The sequence below is a fragment of the Opisthorchis viverrini genome, assembly GCF_000715545.1.
Source record: "Opisthorchis viverrini unplaced genomic scaffold opera_v5_141, whole genome shotgun sequence".
NCBI lineage: Eukaryota > Metazoa > Platyhelminthes > Trematoda > Opisthorchiida > Opisthorchiidae > Opisthorchis > Opisthorchis viverrini.
The window spans coordinates 88,629-106,463 of record NW_008751798.1 but is presented as its reverse complement, the minus strand read 5'-3'; the positions used below and the strand labels follow the sequence as shown (position 1 = coordinate 106,463).

At 44.3% G+C, this 17,835-nt stretch overlaps 1 protein-coding gene across 1 annotated transcript in view; it reads right to left on the bottom strand.

The window, feature by feature from the left end:
* T265_06663 (hypothetical protein) overlaps positions 1-17,835 on the bottom strand; it is a gene marked incomplete at both ends in the record, with an annotated part of 44,496 nt that overhangs the window by 6,131 nt on the left and 20,530 nt on the right. The window contains one exon of the mRNA XM_009171988.1: positions 5,987-6,394. Coding sequence (XP_009170252.1) covers positions 5,987-6,394 — 408 coding nt within the window. The remainder of the gene's footprint in view (positions 1-5,986; positions 6,395-17,835) is intronic.

The window sequence follows — 17,835 nt, the reverse complement described above, 5'->3', positions numbered from 1 at the left end:
TGATTGAATTCACCTGTGTGTACCTTATGGAAGACTTCATAGCGTCAACCATTTTGGCCTTCGGTAAGCTGTCATCGTCAGCTACGTTGAACCCTCTGTTTCAGCAGAAATCCAAGAATTAATAGTTCATTCTTGTAACCTGTTTTTTGGTTGACAAGGTATAGCGTTCAACCTCATGTTAAGCACAACTAATCAACGCCAACTAAAAACCACTGCATGTTCAACTTAAATAAATGAAGCGACTACAAAGATTCCTAACATGGAAAAGGGATTGTTAGCGAGAAAGGTGTACCTGGAGTGAGGACGGTAACGTATGTTTTTGGAGATTTCGTTTTGTAAGTTAAATCAAGAAGCGTTGTACAACTTTTTTGTATCTGTCGGAAACTAGCATCAGTACGCATCTCACGAAACTGCAAGGAGTCTCCAGTCCGTGACCTCTCAACTGGTAGCTGAAGTGGCGCTATATCTTGTCCAAGAAGGAGTCAGTCACATTGCTGTTCAGCCGCTCGCGTTCGAAACGGTTAGGTATTCAACCAATAGCGAGAGTTTGAAAGTTCAAAAATCCCTGCTTATCGTGAGGTGCGCGACGTTGATGATTCCCAGAAAGGGTAAAACTACCCGACTTTTAACCATCGAGTGACTTTACTTACCCGACGAAACCTCATTTAAAAACTCGCAAAACTCCTCATAATGCTAACAGTAATAGATTGGGGGAAATACTCCCTGACCAAGGTGGACCTAGATGAAATACCGTTCTTTTCTAGACTCACCGATCAGATTTCGGTGGTTTAGTGCACAAGTTAATCAAGAAGAGAATTTTGGAGCAATGACTGACTACATAAACACGTCTTAGTTAGCCAGTCAATCGATAGATGAGCTGACCACACTGCATAGGTTGCGCTGGCTTGGCCACGTGCTGTGTATGCCGGTCGACCGAATTCGTCGAAGGGCACACCCATGTGAAGGGTTGAAGAGAGCCAGAGGCGGTCAAACAATGACTTGGCAGCGAAGTTTGAAAACCATTACCAGCAAACTCAGCTGCACTGGTCACTGCCGCCTTACTGGATGGGGACCCCGAGAAGGACCATATCGATGGTTAGAGATATTGTCAGACATGTCTCAGTCGCGCCCTCAATGGCGCTCATTCCCTAAATGCATAGCTCGCTTCCCAATTCCTTCACTTAGCAGTCCACCCCACAGAACTGTATTTACGCATTAATTTATCAGCTCCCGCCCCCAATGCGCAGCTAGCTAACCCACCACCCCGAATCACCGTTGAACGAAACTGTGGCAGCTACAACCACTGTACGACAAGTACGCGGTTCTTACAGCTGACAGTGGTGGTGATGAACAATCGAATGATTAGCACCTGGCATCCTAGTACTAATGCTAATGATGCCAATTGCTAATGATGCATAGTTTATCTCGTAGAGAGATAGTCGATGCGGACAACCGGCTCTTGATTGTGATTGATGATAGCGTGTAAAGTCCGCCAACCCAGCTTCAAGCACATTTCACACACTGCTTAGTTCTGTTCGATTTGCCCTTCAATCTGAGTGTCATTCCTAGGAGCAGTCTGAAATGCCGCCGTACTTTCTGATATATGCCTCATTCGCAAAATGTCTCATGAACTCTATTCAAAATGCTTGTCTATTAAAATACACTCATTTGCAAATCAATTTGGTCTTTACGAGAGACTCAACGGAATCTCTCGTTTTTGATATTCTACGACTGAATGTGCTGCACACAGGCCGCCTCATGTTGCAGTTGGCACGATATTCGAGATACCGCAGGACATTTTCGTAATGGGGACTGAGGAGCCCCAAGTAAGGCGAAACCGGTCGTGGGCTGTCGAAGCGTTTTCAGGAACCTTGTGGGTAGTTTCCTTTATGGTATCGGTTCTCTTTTTTAGCCTACTGAGAGGGCCTTTGAAAATGAAGCCAATGGACAGCCTTCAAATTATGATTTTTCTCCAAATACCACTGCGGTAGTAAACGTCAGCTGGCTTGTTCAAACGTCCCCGTTTGTCAGCCGACTGACTTCCCCGGTCGGCTCTTTTCCCACAACCGCACAACCCGTGTACAAAGGAACCACGGTTTTTACAGTTCATGCTGATCATGCCAGCTTGTTTTCCCAAGTAGTACGTTTAGATCTGGTAGCAATTCTATTGATCATCAAAGTAGCTTCCATGTGATCGGCAAATCTGTTCTCCAGATAATGTCGGGGATTGCCCCTTATTTACGATGTCTGCCTCTTTGCTGCCTGGCTTTCCTATTCAGTAAACAGCGAACGTCTGTATTACACACGTCCGTAAGAGTGAATAGAACATCCTTGGAAAACGACAGAAGTTATTTCCAGCTAGTTGTCTTAATTAATTGAGCAGGTGTGAAACGTGACGGAACATGTGATAAAGCTATTTAATTAACCTAATTGAAGGTGATCTGCAGGTTGTAGCGTACAATATGGGCCATCGTAGCCTCACTGATGTCCATATGCCAGATTGCAAAATAATGTATTGATGATAGACAGAACGAGGGAATAGCAGTCTTATTCAACTTGGGCTGTCCATACTGGCTTTCAATTGGTTCTAAATGTGATTTTTGTCCTTTTAAGTGAGCCCATGCGTTGGAAACTATGTTCATTTTTCTCAAAGGAAGTCTTGTCTTCAAGAAATACACTCATTTGCAAATCACTTTGGTTTTCACGAAAGACTCAGCTGTTATTCTCGTTTATGATATTTTGCAGCTGAATGTGCTGCACACAGGCCGCCTCATGTTGCAGTTGGCACGATATTCGAGATACCGCAGGACATTTTCGTAATGGGGACTGAGGAGCCCCAAGTAAGGCGAAACCGGTCGTGGGCTGTCGAAGCGTTTTCAGGAACCTTGTGGGTAGTTTCCTTTATGGTATCGGTTCTCTTTTTTAGCCTACTGAGAGGGCCTTTGAAAATGAAGCCAATGGACAGCCTTCAAATTATGATTTTTCTCCAAATACCACTGCGGTAGTAAACGTCAGCTGGCTTGTTCAAACGTCCCCGTTTGTCAGCCGACTGACTTCCCCGGTCGGCTCTTTTCCCACAACCGCACAACCCGTGTACAAAGGAACCACGGTTTTTACAGTTCATGCTGATCATGCCAGCTTGTTTTCCCAAGTAGTACGTTTAGATCTGGTAGCAATTCTATTGATCATCAAAGTAGCTTCCATGTGATCGGCAAATCTGTTCTCCAGATAATGTCGGGGATTGCCCCTTATTTACGATGTCTGCCTCTTTGCTGCCTGGCTTTCCTATTCAGTAAACAGCGAACGTCTGTATCCCAGACTGGAAGGGCAAAACCGGTCGTGGGCTGTCGAATAATTTTCAGCAACCTTGTGAGTAGTTTCCTTCATGAAGTCTTATCTTGTTTGTGCAACATCAAATCCTCTGTCACGAAAGGGAATTATGCAGTTCGCAGCTGATGTAGGCTCTCGAAATTTCTCTTGAGCAACATCCACTGCTAGCTGATTCGTGGGAAGTTCTAGGTCCACCAACCGACGATCATCTCTTATCAAGGGATCTGCTTTCCTCAATCTGCCAAGGCTGTTATTGAACTGAGACTTCCTGAGGTCACAGTCAGCGACTTGTTTTTGCTTGCCATTGTGGGCTGTCTGCGTACTTATGACACTTTTATGCGTGGCACATGGCGTTGAATGTACATTTTTGCCATTTAATCTCACACCAGACCCAGTATGACGTACATTCTGTGCCTGATGTGCTAGCGCCTACAGCGCCTTGAAGAGCATTCAACATTGCTTGTCCTTTCTTCGGTTGTTGGTCTTTAGACGCGTGTTTCCATACCAAATTTTTTACATACGTTGGGATTCATATCATCAAACGGTAACTGTTCGTGGCATGATTTCAAATGAGAAGTTTCTCTCTTTTATCTCATATTCTCCTGTTACCCTTTCGTATTCGTCGCTAGCATTCACTTTTGATGTTTGTGACAATGCTCTTAAAAAATCAATGACAATTGTAGTAGTAAATACAGGTCAAACGCTTTGAACTCCTTCACGTGACTGCACGCGTGTTCGGAATGCTTTCCCAGTGTGATGGAATCCACAATGCGTTTGCGGATACAATGTCGAATGCATTGGATTTTGTATATTAATCATCGCAAGGTTGATATGGAAAAAAATTGGAAAATCTATTTCGGTTATATCAAGCCAATAGCAATGGAGTAAAGTATCGAAATGTACTTTCGTTCCTCACTCGCTGCAATTTACATGCGAACAACACAGCCAAAAGCTTGGTCTACGTATGCGGTTGAATCCATCCATTAACTTTGAGGAAAAAAAATCAGTCAAACGCAGTTTAGATAACGAATTCTTCAAAGCGTGTTATGAGCCTAGAGTGTCCGTTTTTGGTTTCAAAAGGTGCGGTCGATTCCTATACAACAAAGTGGCAGAGCTATTTATGGCATATCTTCGTTTGGAAACAGTTTTGAACTGATTACGCAGCATGTGAGACGCAAAAACTCATCGAGACTAGTGATCAGCCCACAAGGTAGTCGCACTATCTAAACGCATTTTCCTGCCCATAACTCCGATGTGAGCAACAGCAAAGGTGTGTTTATTTGGCGTCTACCTGGACTAGATATATTGATCATTCAAGCGACATTTCGCCAAAAATGTTGCATATAATGAACGACCTTTTGGAATCCGCGCCAATTATTTGGCGTCATAGTTATTCATTTTTGCAAACGATTCATTGAACACTGGGTGCTTACGAACCGCGGACGAACACTCGAGAGTGTCGCCTGGTACAGCTGACCTTTTCTCAGTCGCCGCATCTCGCTAAGGAATTGTTCAATCGATCGAACAAAACGTCGCGCGGTAGTTAAGCCGTTTGGCATCATCCCTATAGAACTTGGGGGACCATGAAAATCAGCTCCGTATCTTTATTTCATCTTCTGAATGTCATTTTGGAATAGATGAACCGTGTGATAGCGCCGCACGTAAACTGCATTCCTGTTGAAGCGCAGTCACCAAAGTGTGATAGTTTCTGTCATCCGTCCATACTTTACAGTGAGGTACCACTTTCCATCTCGAGTTCTGATATGCTAGCATCCCCGTGACGCTCAAAAGACTGCTTACATGTTATCGGTTATAAACAAGTTTTCTATGGTGTCAGGCTCATCCGAAGATGGAACTGCCACAAGAATAAGCTGTCAGCCATGATTTAGTCTGAAATCTTTCTTTCTGACGGAATAACTCCGTCCAAACAGTCCTCTCCTCTTCGATGTATTGCCAAAAAATAGTTTGGGAACCGAAAAGATATTCAACTTGGAGAGAGTCATTGAGTTTTAGAATAAATACATCACTTTTGGAACTTAGATTTTGTCGTACTGATTTGTAATCCTTATGGTAAGGAAAAGAGTAACGGTGGACGGGAGAGGGGCTTCGTGCTAGCTTACCACTATCATTTCGAGGTGCCTATACATCCAGACACTCACTCAGACGATCTGGATAGAAACTGACAACAGAAACGCCACTGACATCGGTTGGAAGCCATATCTTGTGGTGTCTCCAATCAGGCACAGTGAGGATCACGCGGTCCACATTCTGGAAGGAGATTAGCATCGACACCACTCAGGCGTTTCGTAATCTCCTTCATACCCCACTGCTAAGTTATGAATTGGCCACCTCTCTGCTTCCGCCACTCTAAGTTGGACATGGAAAACAACACTCTCTTCAGCAAACGATGGTTCGGCATAAGCCACACATGTCCCAAACATCGCAGCTTCTGGAGCTGGACACATTCTTCAATGGAAGTACCCGTTGCACAACCAAAAACGCACTTTCTAACTGCCTCGTTACGGATACGCCGACACCAACCCACACGAGCTACGGTCCTATGTGGAACGCCTGAAGACGTCTCAGTACCGCTGCCCGAATAGGTTGTCTCACAGCCATACAACAAAACAGCCCGCACCGTATTTTGATTACACACGTCCCCTGGTATTCAGGGATGCACCACTTTGACGCCATAGGTGTCTCAAATTAGCAAACGCGGCCCGAGCCTTGCAGATTCGTGCATCGACCTCATCCATCACACTACAATCAGAACTAATACAACTTCCAAGATACGTAAAACGCTCCACAACTTCCAGTACCTCTCCCTGGATTGTAAGTGGCCTGTTCAGTGGCTGCACCACCAGGAGCATGACCCTACACTTTGTAAGTGCAAAGTGCATGCCAAAGGACGGGATGACTTTGGTCAGTTCATCCAAGAATACTTGCGCCTTTTCCTCCTCCTCGAACATGAGAACGATGTCGTCTGCATATTCCAGATCGACAAGGTCTTCTTCCCAGACTATTTGAACACCTGGATTTTGGAGACCCTCCGGCTTTCGTCTCACTAATTCATCGATCGCGAAGTTAAAAAGGAATGGAGAGATTGGGCATGCCTGATGGCACCGCTTTGTGTACGAAAGCTTTTAGAGAGTTCTCCCTACACTCTCACACGTCCGCACCTTACGCGGCCCGGGGAAACGTAAGGAGAAGGGACTCCGGACGAGCACGTGTCAGTTATTGATCCGCGCCATGGATAACTGATGGCAATGTGGTCGATTTGAGTTTGTGGCCGGCCTGAGGCAGTTAGCACATGATTAATACTTATAGCACGAATACGAAAACAAATCTGCCTAATAATAATATAAAATATGTGCTGGAGTGTCCGACAGAATAATTCAACAGCGGCTGGTGCTTTATGCAACAGAGGGTCTTGGATAACCTGTGACCATTTGACCTTTAAGTTATCACGTGTCCTTTACAGATCATAAACTAGTTTCATCGAAATTTTTGCCACTTTTTGGTACGGTTTGTATGGTTTGCTAACGGGAGATTGAGATGAGTGAAAACAACAACGATATTAGCAGGTGTTTAGTCGCTCAACCTATCGATCACTTTCTGTTGTCACATCACTCTCGTTTGAACAGTCCACCTCTTCTCAAGGCCTAATTTTTCTGGTGAGTCCACACAAAGAGGGGAGGCTAATTCTGTTCGTATTAGAGCTCACCATCAGTGACACTGTTGAACATGCCGGATATCTGACAGGTGGGGCTAGTGTACGCTGGGCGCACCTAAATTATAACGTCTAAACGGGCTGTTGCGTCCGCGTTGGGGCGATGCGATTGGTTGGCACGACACCTCGAACGACGATCCAGTTCTGGTTGATCACTGGTGGAAAAATACCACAATGACTGCAGTTTGTTTGGTGTCTCATGCGGGTTAACTTCGTAGGAGCAAAGACAAAAGAAACAGGTTGACTGGTATCGATCGATGTGCGTTGAGCGTTCGGGGGAGACTGATTGGTCAAGACGTGATAGTCATGTTTTCGTCGCCCGAACCTCAGGTCACGCTATTAGCTCTTGTTCTGGGTGCTGACTACGTACGGGGATTGGCCATCATATCAGTCGACGCAGGAAAGTTGCGTGAATTGCTACGACCTCTGCACAGCATTGTTTGTCAACCACTATGGATTGGCTGAACCTGGTAAAAAAACATTGTGATTTGTGTTGGAATTTTGGTAGCTCGGGTGTATTAGTTGGTAATTAATCAGGCGGCTGCTGATCTGTTCGCCGAGCTTGGTAATTCATTTGCAAACGTTTCGTCACCATTCGAGGAGAAATCTTCAGTACGCTGGTGGTTGGGTAGTTCCTCTCTTCGTGCCTGCGTTTATACGGTTTACAAAGAGCAGCCTTTGTGCTGTAACCTGGATTCTGGTTGGTCCGATCTTAATCTGTGTTGAGTTGTGGTTTGTATTTCTTGCTTCCTACAGCCACGCTTCTGCTGAAATTGCCGTCCATTGTTGTCTCTTTTGGTTGACCCGTTATNTCGCCGAGCTTGGCAATTGATTTGCAAACGTTTCGTCACCATTCGAGGAGAAATCTTCAGTACGCTGGTGGTTGGGTAGTTCCTCTCTTCGTGCCTGCGTTTATATGGTTTACAAAGAGCAGCCTTTGTGCTGTAACCTGGATTCTGGTTGGTCCGATCTTAATCTGTGTTGAGTTGTGGTTTGTATTTCTTGCTTCCTACAGCCACGCTTCTGCTGAAATTGCCGTCCATTGTTGTCTCTTTTGGTTGACCCGTTATTGATCCGTATTGCATCGTGGCTGTCTTCTGCTGGTTTGTAGAGTACCTCCTATTTTCAGTAGTCTGCTTTTCTGTTGATTTCTTCTTTGAGTCCTTGTTCGGCCAACATTGTGATTCCCCATGCACAGCAAGCGGCTTTTCTCTAGTTTTTTTTTAAATTACGAGGGGTTTTGAGGTGGAAAGCCCGCAACATGCAATCTACTTGAACTGGTGGTCTCTCAAACGGAGGTAACACTGCAGTCCCAGCAGTTGGTTTGATCATTGGTACTGGTGGGTCTTTAGAGTAGATCATTTGCCTGCCAACGTGATTGTCACTTTCCAACGCTACGTTTATTCTACTTCTCTATGAACATTACAGAATCGGCCAGTGGTGTGCGGTAGTAGGGGATCTGTCTGTCGACGAGTTGACACTTTCTAGGACTCTTGTTGTGTACGAGTGATAGAGCACACTGTTAGAGGAAGATACCGGAAGATATCTGGAAACGTCACAAACGGGAGATTCAGCTGGGTTCCAGGTGAGCCTCTCGGAAAAACCAAATTAGCTTGCAAATGAGTGTATTTCGCTAAGCAACCGGATAGTTGTAGCGCTAGAGCATATCCCTGATGTTATTCACCTTGCTGGCTTTGGAGAGTCGCTTCATGTCACAAGTAAGGCATAAACCCCGAAATACAGCGACACCTAGGTTTGTCAATATCTCGTCAATAGCCCTGGACGGGCTTCTTCCTTCTTGGGACTTATCAGGTAGGCAAAGACCCCGAGTTTCCGTCAAATTCAGCTTGAACCCGAATTGAACACGGTATGCAAAACACACTCATCATGTTCTAACTGGAAACTCAAATGGAAAGTTCCCATCGACCTTGTGTTTGGTGTCCCCCGTCAAGAAAATGTACTGCTATATTTCGAATAGTCTACCATCTGGATCATCAGGCGACGGTTTCGTAGCGAATTCGGTTGACGAATACTCTAAATTAGATGTTAAACTGGCATTCATTTAGATTTCCCATGAAGGCCAAATTAGTTTGAAATAAAGTGGTGGGAACACCGGTTCAGCACTGCCGAAGTACGTCGAATGGCATTCGGGAGAAATAACTCACCCTCGATAGGTGAACTGATCACACTGCATAGGTTGCGCCGGCTTAGACACGTGCTGCGTATGCCAGCCGACCGACTTCCTCGAAGGGCTCTTTTCGCAAAACCACGTGAAGGGTGAAAGAGAACCAGAGGCGCTCTAAGAATGACTTGGCAGCGAAGTGTAAAAGCCATTACCAGGAAACTCATCTGAGCTGGTCACTGCCGTCTTCCTGGATGGGGACCCCGAGACGGGCCACATCAATGGCTAGAGACACTGTCAAACATGACCCACTCGCGCCCTCAATGACGCTCGTGCATCCAAGCTATTGCCTTCATTGCCTTGACATCCCACAGACAGTGCTGGATTTATGCACCAATTTATCAGCTCTCGCCTGCAATGCGCAGCTAGCTACCCCACCCCCCAAATCATCAGTGAACGAAACTGTGGCAGCTACAACCACTGTACGACAAGTACGCGGTTATTATAGCTGAAAATGATGACGATGATGATGATGATGATGATGATGATGATGATGATGATGATGATGATGATGATGATGATGAGGATGATGATGATGGGATGATGAGGATGATGATGATGAGGAGGAGGAGGATGCTGATGCTGATGCTGATGAGGATGCTGATGATGATGATGAGTGTGTTTGGTGTCCTTCGTCAAGGAAATATACTGCTATATTTCGAATATTCTATCATCTGAATCATCAGGCGACGGTTTTGCAGCGAACTCATTCGAATAATATTCCAGGTTAGATATTAAACTGGCATTCAGTCCGATTTCCCATGAAGGCCAAATTCGTTTTGCAATTAAGTGCATTTAATCTATGTCAAAATGTATTTAGAAAATGCAGCAATTTATCCGAAAATTCTTGTAACATTATCACAAAGCCACTATTAAATGAATGGAAGATTTGAGAACTGAAGGTTTCTTTTGAATATCCCGATAAGACTGCTTGGGAGACCGTTCTATCCCGTGGTTCCGTCTGTACCAAGTCTGTTCGCATGTGAACAAAGTCAGGCTCGATTCTCGGGTGCTATTATTTCGGCAGACGGCTAGTTTGTACGGGTGAATGACAGTATTTTGAGTAGTAGTTACTCCAATCCCTAGAGAGGGTATATCAAAACTGATAAATATTTCATTCTTGTATAAGGTTTCTTGTTTAGGATTGTTGACAAACTTGAAGGAATGTCTGACGTTTCTTGCTACATCATTCAGGTGTGTGTGTGTGTGAACGACGGAGTTGAGCTCAGGAAATCGGTGTGTTCTGACTGGCCCCTCGATGAGTGAGTGTTCCTACGAAGAGAACTGTGCAACAAACCACTTGTAAAATGCCCAATCTTGAAAATCCCTGACGTAAAATCACAAATTCCTTGCCCCCTTATCTATTATGAAACAGTGGCATACCCTGTAGGTGGACCTGATTTTGGTCTTATTCCTAATCAAACCATTTAACCGGAAAAATTTCGACGTACGAAAACCGTTTACAACATTAGCGGATTACTGCGACTTTTCTACGAAACACGTTTGGTCTAGCTGGCAGGAATGCCCGCTTCTTCAAGGTGATCCATTTTTACTTCAAGAAAGCTGTGCACTGGAAGAGACTCCGTAATGTTGAACTTGTATTCGCAACGATGCAAGTGTGCTCATAAAGAGCGATTACTGCACCATACTATAAGTCTTTTAGTGATGATGAACTGGGCTTTTGCTGACCGCACCATGCAGGGAGGAAGCTGAACGATATGGACCAACATATATGTTGCAGTGTTATGATACTCCTAAAAAACTAAACTCTAGTTAGATTCGTTTCATTTCATTTGAGACAGCCTTATTGAATCCAAGCGGTTTCGTTCCTTCTTGTAAGGGGGTTATCTATCTGAAACTCTCGTCGACGAAATCAGACAGCATTGGGTCGATTAAATGTTTATCAGTAGTACCCAAAATACCTTACGCTTTTAAGGGTCTGTACTATGACACAAATCGTTTCATTGCTGCATGGCGTGAGAGTGATACAACCCACAGCAAATTGGTAAACAGAATCTTGGCTGATATATTATGAAGGAGATCGCCTCACCCACGGGTATAAAACATGGGTAACGGGAATTTTAGTATACATCACGTAGTACAGGTGAGCTCAAACGTGCTTCTGTCATCTGTACCCTGAACAAGATGAAAACGGTCAGTCACCTGGTACAATCACCTGGTTCAACCCAGTGTGGCATGTCTCTCCCTCCTTTGATTAACACACTGTGTCATGTAAGAGGTAGCCAGGTTCTTGGACTGCTATTTCGATAATAAATATGTAATTATAGTTTGGTCAGTAATCACCAAAGAGACAGTAATGCGTGCACTGGCTCATGTCGGCAAACAGTCAGGGAAACTTGTATACTTGTATGTAGAAGTTCGTACACATGTTCTACGAACATTTGGTCTCTTCATATCTGAACAGATACTAGCTGTGACGGCAGTTCCAGTGTGATTTCTGCGTAACATTACTTGTTTCGCTTACGAGTAACGTGTAAATCAAACGGGCTGCAAAGGACCACCGTGACGGGACAGGAATTCCCATAATCTCAAAGAAATCACGTGGTCACGGAGTTTTATTCCCTTAGGTTAACAATGTAATTCTGATCAGTTCTCGGAACTACGATTAGACAATACAACAAATAGGTGTTCTAAGGAGGCAAGAACGCTTTTCCGTCTCTTCAGATAGCAGAATTTCAAAAGGGATTCAAACCACTGGTCTACTAATTCAAATTCAGTAAGCATGCATATTTGGAATACACTTGCGGTTTGTTTTAATTTTGAAGGTTTTGTTAGAAATAAAGCTAATGAGCATGATGACATGACGAACATCATGATTAATTGTACCGCTCCTATACTAATTACCAGAATCGATCGGAATTTTGCATGAAACGTTTTTGTTTCATTTGATGAGAAGTAGAATGTCACGCAGAAACGAACAATCAGCCAAAACTAGACTTCTGAATACAGTGTATATTATGGACTCTTTTCGCTACTAAACCCACTAATACATCCATTTATGAAACCGTTTTACTTGATGGAACATACTACTCATAAGGTTGCTGAAAACTTTGACAGCTGATGAGCTGTTTTGTTCTTGCGGCCGATCAGGTAGGCACGGTCCCTGAGTTTCCACCAACCTTATATCCTACATGAACGCAAATCGCGCGCAACCGCGAAACATACTCAGTTGCAAACATATTTAGTCCTAACAGGAGGCTCGATTGATTCCAACTGAATATCATAAACGAGAGGTTCGATTGTATTCATTTACGTTTTCCGTTAAAACCAAATTAGTCTGAGAATGAATGTACAACCAATGGTGTTGGTAAATGCATTGTGTAGTAGTGGACGAAACAATGCTACCTTTCCCAGGTGACCTTTGGCGGGCAAAACGGATGATCTTAATGTATTAATTTATTAATTTGTTATCATTAACTACTACTTATTATTATTACCGATTTATTAATTATTTATTAGTAATCAATTATTAATTAATATTTAATTATTAATTAGTCTCATACTGAAATGTTGGGCCGGAGGTCACTCACGGAAGTGACAAATCAAAAATTGTCCACTTTGGATGAAAATGGAGGGAGTCGGAGGATTAGAATTTGGGTTTCCAAGACCCCGAAACTGAGCGTGAAGTCAGCATGGAGTATAGTTCATGACATACTACGGTCAGTATTCAGCGAGTGCCAATCGATAGTCATGGTGTTGTGTCTGCAGAAACTGTCACGAAGAGAATGGACCTTACTGCGGTGTAATGACTTGTACACTGCTACAATAGGTTGTACTGGGTGCCAACTTCCGCTGTCTTGCTTTTGATCTTTTGAACCAAATGCTCCGGTTACTAACCCTAGTCATATTCCGGCCTATATCTAAACAGATCCCCGAAAGGATGTTAGCTGTGGAACTAGAGCCAAGTTGCCAGCGATGGTACCTTGAACGATTCGCTCCTAATTTCCCAAATTGTTTTTGCTTTAAATATCGCTTGCGAAGTTGACGGAAGGCACAGCGAGAAGGGTGAACGACCGTGTCTGTCGGAGATGATAAAAGGTGAGGATAAACAAAATTTAAGCGAATACGGGGACGACATGTCTTTACGAATCAGTATGCTGATATTCCTTTGGACTTTGTTTCCACTGGTCGATTTCGCATAAAACAAGAAGTGAACTGGCGTTAGATCACGTGACTACCTTGATCGATGGTTGAGCGCGACATATAAGTGGACCAAATGTCTGTTGTTCCGGTAACTGTTCTCATAAAAAACGAAAAATTAATTAATTAACTAATTAATTAACAATTTCGAGAGATACACTCATTTGCAAATCAATTTGGTTTTCACGAGAGACTCAACTGAGTCTCTCGTTTGTCATATTTTACAACTGAATGTGCGAAATCTCGAATATCGTGCCAACTGAATCATGAGGCAGCCTGTGTGCAGCACATTCAGTTGTAGAATATCATAAACGAGAGATTCAGTTGAGTTTCTCGTGAAAAACAGATTGATTTGAGAATGAGTGTATTTCTAGAAAACAGTGCAATTTGGTTTCAAGTAGATCATAAGGTTGACGGAAACTCAGGGACTGCGCCTACCTGATGAGTCCCAAGAAGGGCGAAACCGGTTGTGGGCTGTCCAAGAGCCCCCAGAAACATTTTGAGTAGTTTTCTTTATATAATTAATAATTTCTTTATTCAAGTAATGAATTCATTAATCAGTTAGTAATTTAACTAATTAATTAAACCAAAATTTAGTCAAAGTCGCAGAGATTTCGTGCTTGAAAAAATGACTGTAACCGAGTCGGTAACATTTTCCAAATGCTGTCTAGCATTTCCAGCATACACTCTCATTTGGCTTTATCGGCCTAAAAACCCGCAAAAGCGTGGCTGCTTTGCCCCTACTAGTCATTGATTTCGATTAAGTGGTCACCAAATACCAAGACAACGCAATCCTTGTTAGTCAGGACTAATGCTGTGTCCCAAAACCCTCACACGGGTGCATTCAGCACATTGGACGTTGACTATGCGGTCACTTACCCGGTGGTGGATACCTGTTCCCGTTTGACCTGGGAAATACGTCACAATCAACTTAAGTTGTCCAACTGAGCGGTAGGATTTATGTGGTTGACCTGGGGCTAATTAAATAGCTCAAGAACTCGACTGACCGTAAAGCTGCACAAAGTTTTGCGGAACCAGTCACTGACCTTCATGTAAGATGGGAGAATTTTTCAAACCTCAAAGGGAAACAATGCGAAAAACAGAAATTGAAGAGGACTAGAGTTCCTTGCATTACATTATCTCAAAAAAATGATCATCTCCATGCACAAAGAATATTGAAATTGACCCTATTTATCAACCGCTAAGAGCCACAGAATTCAGGAACCACAGTGCTCTGAATCGCACAAGCAACCAGACGAGGAACTGGTAAAAGAAGCAGGGGTCCGATCGAAACGGACACACCACTAGGATGGGAAGAGGTGTCCACTAAACAAACCAAGGTACCAAACTAACCGACAGATACAGAGACGCGAGTTGATACAATAGAGTAAATAGGGCGGTGAATCCAGCCAATCAATCTCGAGAAAATCAGACCACAATGTAATGCAAATCGAGATGGGGGCCACTGAGAACAGGGGGGAAAAATACCAAGCATAGAAGGCATCTGGATGGCCAATCTTTTTGAACGAAAGCAAACCACAACGCAACAAAGATCACAAACGATAAGCGATGTCGTCTAACCAACTGATCACCCTAAGGGGTAACAGCTTCAAATGCCATATAAACACAGGTAGGGAAACAGGGGGTACCCACCCACCTGGAATCCACGTGAGTCTCTCCCAAAACAAATTTTTTTGCAAATGAGTGTAGTTCGCTAATTTCGTGCAATTTGGCTCCAAGTAGAGCGTAAGGTTGACGGAAACTTCGGGACTGCCCTGACCTGAACAACCTCAAGAAGGCCGAGAAGTTTTCAGCAACCTTATGAGTAGTGCGTTACAAAAATGTAAATGTATCGCGATGTCTCAAATATCGCAGCGACTGAATCATGAGGCAGCCTGGTGCAGCACATTCAGTTGCCTGGAAACATCAAATCCGAGAGATTCAGCTGGGTTCTTGGTGAGTCTTTCGGAAACCCAAATTCGTTTGCAAAATAGTGTATTTCGATAATATGTTCTGTGTATTCTCAAACTTCCGGACGTGTGAGAGTGTACGGAGTGTACACAAAGCGGTGTCCGTCAGGGATGCCCAATCTCCTCATGCCTTTTTGATCGATGCAATAATGAGACAAGCGCAGGAGGGTCTCCAAAACCACGGTGTTCAAATAGTCTGTGAAGAAAACCTTGTCGATCTGGAATATGCAGACGACATCGTTCTCATGTTCGAAGAGGAGGAGAAGGCGCAAGTATTCTTGGATGAACTGACCAAAGTCATACCGCCCTTTGGTATGCACTTTGCACCCACAAAGTGTGAGGTCATGTAATTGGACGTGCAGTCACTGAACGCGCCACTTACAATCCAGGGAGTGGTGCTGGAAGTTGTGGAGTGGTTTACGTATCTTGGAAGTTGTATTAGTCCTGATTGTGGTGTGGTAGCTGAGGGGAATGCCCGAATCTGCAAGGCTCGGGTTGCGGTTGCTAATTTGCTACACCTTTAGCGCCAGAATGGTTTATCCCTGAATCTGACGGGAGGTCTATGTCAAGCTATAGTGCGGGCTGTTGAGCAGCGGAATGAGACGTCTTCAGGTGTTCGACCATCGTTGTCTCAGAACCATAGCTTGTGTGGGTTGGTGTCGCCGTATCCGAAACGAGGCAGTAAGAAAGCGAGCTTTCGGTTGTGCAACGGGTACTTTCATTGAATAGTGTCCAGCTCCAGAAGCTGCGTTGTTTGGGACATGTGTTGCGTATGCCGAACCATTGTTTGCCGAAGAGAGAGTTGTTTTCCATGCCCAATTCAGAGTGGCGGAAGCAGAGATGTGATCAAATTTTGACTTGGCAGAGGAGTATGAAGGATATCACGAAACGCTTGGGTGCTGTCGGTGCTGCTTGCCTTCCAGGATGGAGACGGTGATATCCCCCCTGCGACTGTTTGGAGACTATGCTAGTCGACGTCAGTCGCGTTCTTGTCCGTTTCCATCGAAATAACCTAAATGGGTGTCTGCAGGTGTAGGTGCCTCGGAGTCTCTTTCCCATCCCGTTTTAGCCTTTTCTTTACAATATAAGCGTACAATGTAATCATGGCTGCATGGCAACAAGGCATCAGTGTTATACATTGGTATTATGCCATCGATGATTGTGATGATCGCTGTTAAAAATCGAAAACGAACTTCAATTCAGTACTTAGTAGGGAACGAATTACTAGATCAGCCATTATAAGTAATATATTCACGTACTAGTATCATGAACACGAGATATTAGGGACGATGCCCAGAGCTCTGCATACCAACTCAGGACTATCTCACTGAAGTTGTTCGGATTATTAGAGGACTGTTTTATTGCTTCCAAGGCCGGGCCACAAGGAGACAGTGGTTCCGAGGATGGATGTGTGCATTAAGTCACACACCAACTGGAGCCAAATGGCTCAAGCGGTTAGAGCGCGAATTTACTGATCGGAAGTTCCGTGTCGTGTTCCGACCCTCCGCCTCTCGACTTCCCCTGCCTAGCCTTGGGCAACCTGGCAGTATCCCAGCCCTCGTGCCTCCTTCGTGTGGCTTGGCAGCTGGGCACCGAAATGGTGCTACCGCTGAACGCCTGTTTTACACCAACTGATTGTAAGCGTGCGATGAGTGTATCTTTTTTCTCAGGAAATTTGTAATTCAAGTGATTGCATTGTCTAACAGGTTTCAACCTTTCTAGAACTATGTGGATCCCGAAGATATACCCGACAGCCGATTAAAAAATACCACATCTGGTTCGCTTATCTCTTGAATGCGTTTCAGAACGATCACCAACGGTTTCCAAGGGTTATAGCGTTCAGCCGTCTGTGACAAATTGTTAATCTGAGACAGACAGTTAGACACCAATTTTAGGTTTCACTTTGAACCTAGGTGATGATTCAATACTACATTCAAGATTGTACCACAGGTCTTTGAGCAGATCTGACGCAAATATCAAGGAAAATACAGGTGAAGTTTATACTCCACTCCAAGTCTGAAATGTGGAATGAGAGTCATGAAGTGTCGGTAGGTGTGAAGGAATCAACAAACGTTCACCGAACGTTACACTCCCCCCGGGATCGACAACTGAGTTGGATCGTTGCTTGGTGGAGTGTCATGTATCTCTATGTTTCCTTCGAGCCTGCATAAGTGGCGCACGTCCCTGCGAACACGACCAGCGGCTGTTCGAATAATCGCCTCACGCACCAAGCCGTCCGATCCTTCGACGATATTCTCAATGACGGCTTTCGGCCACTAACCTCTGGAGGCGCCTTTGTCAATAACCAGAACCAAATCTCCCGGCTGAACATTTGGGTGAACTCGTGTCCAACGTTGGGTTAATTGTAGTGTCGGGAGATAAAGGTTTAGCCATTTCTTTTAAAAAATATCCGCCAAATTTTGGGCCTGGCGCCATCTTCGGTTAAATTTCCGATATGGTAT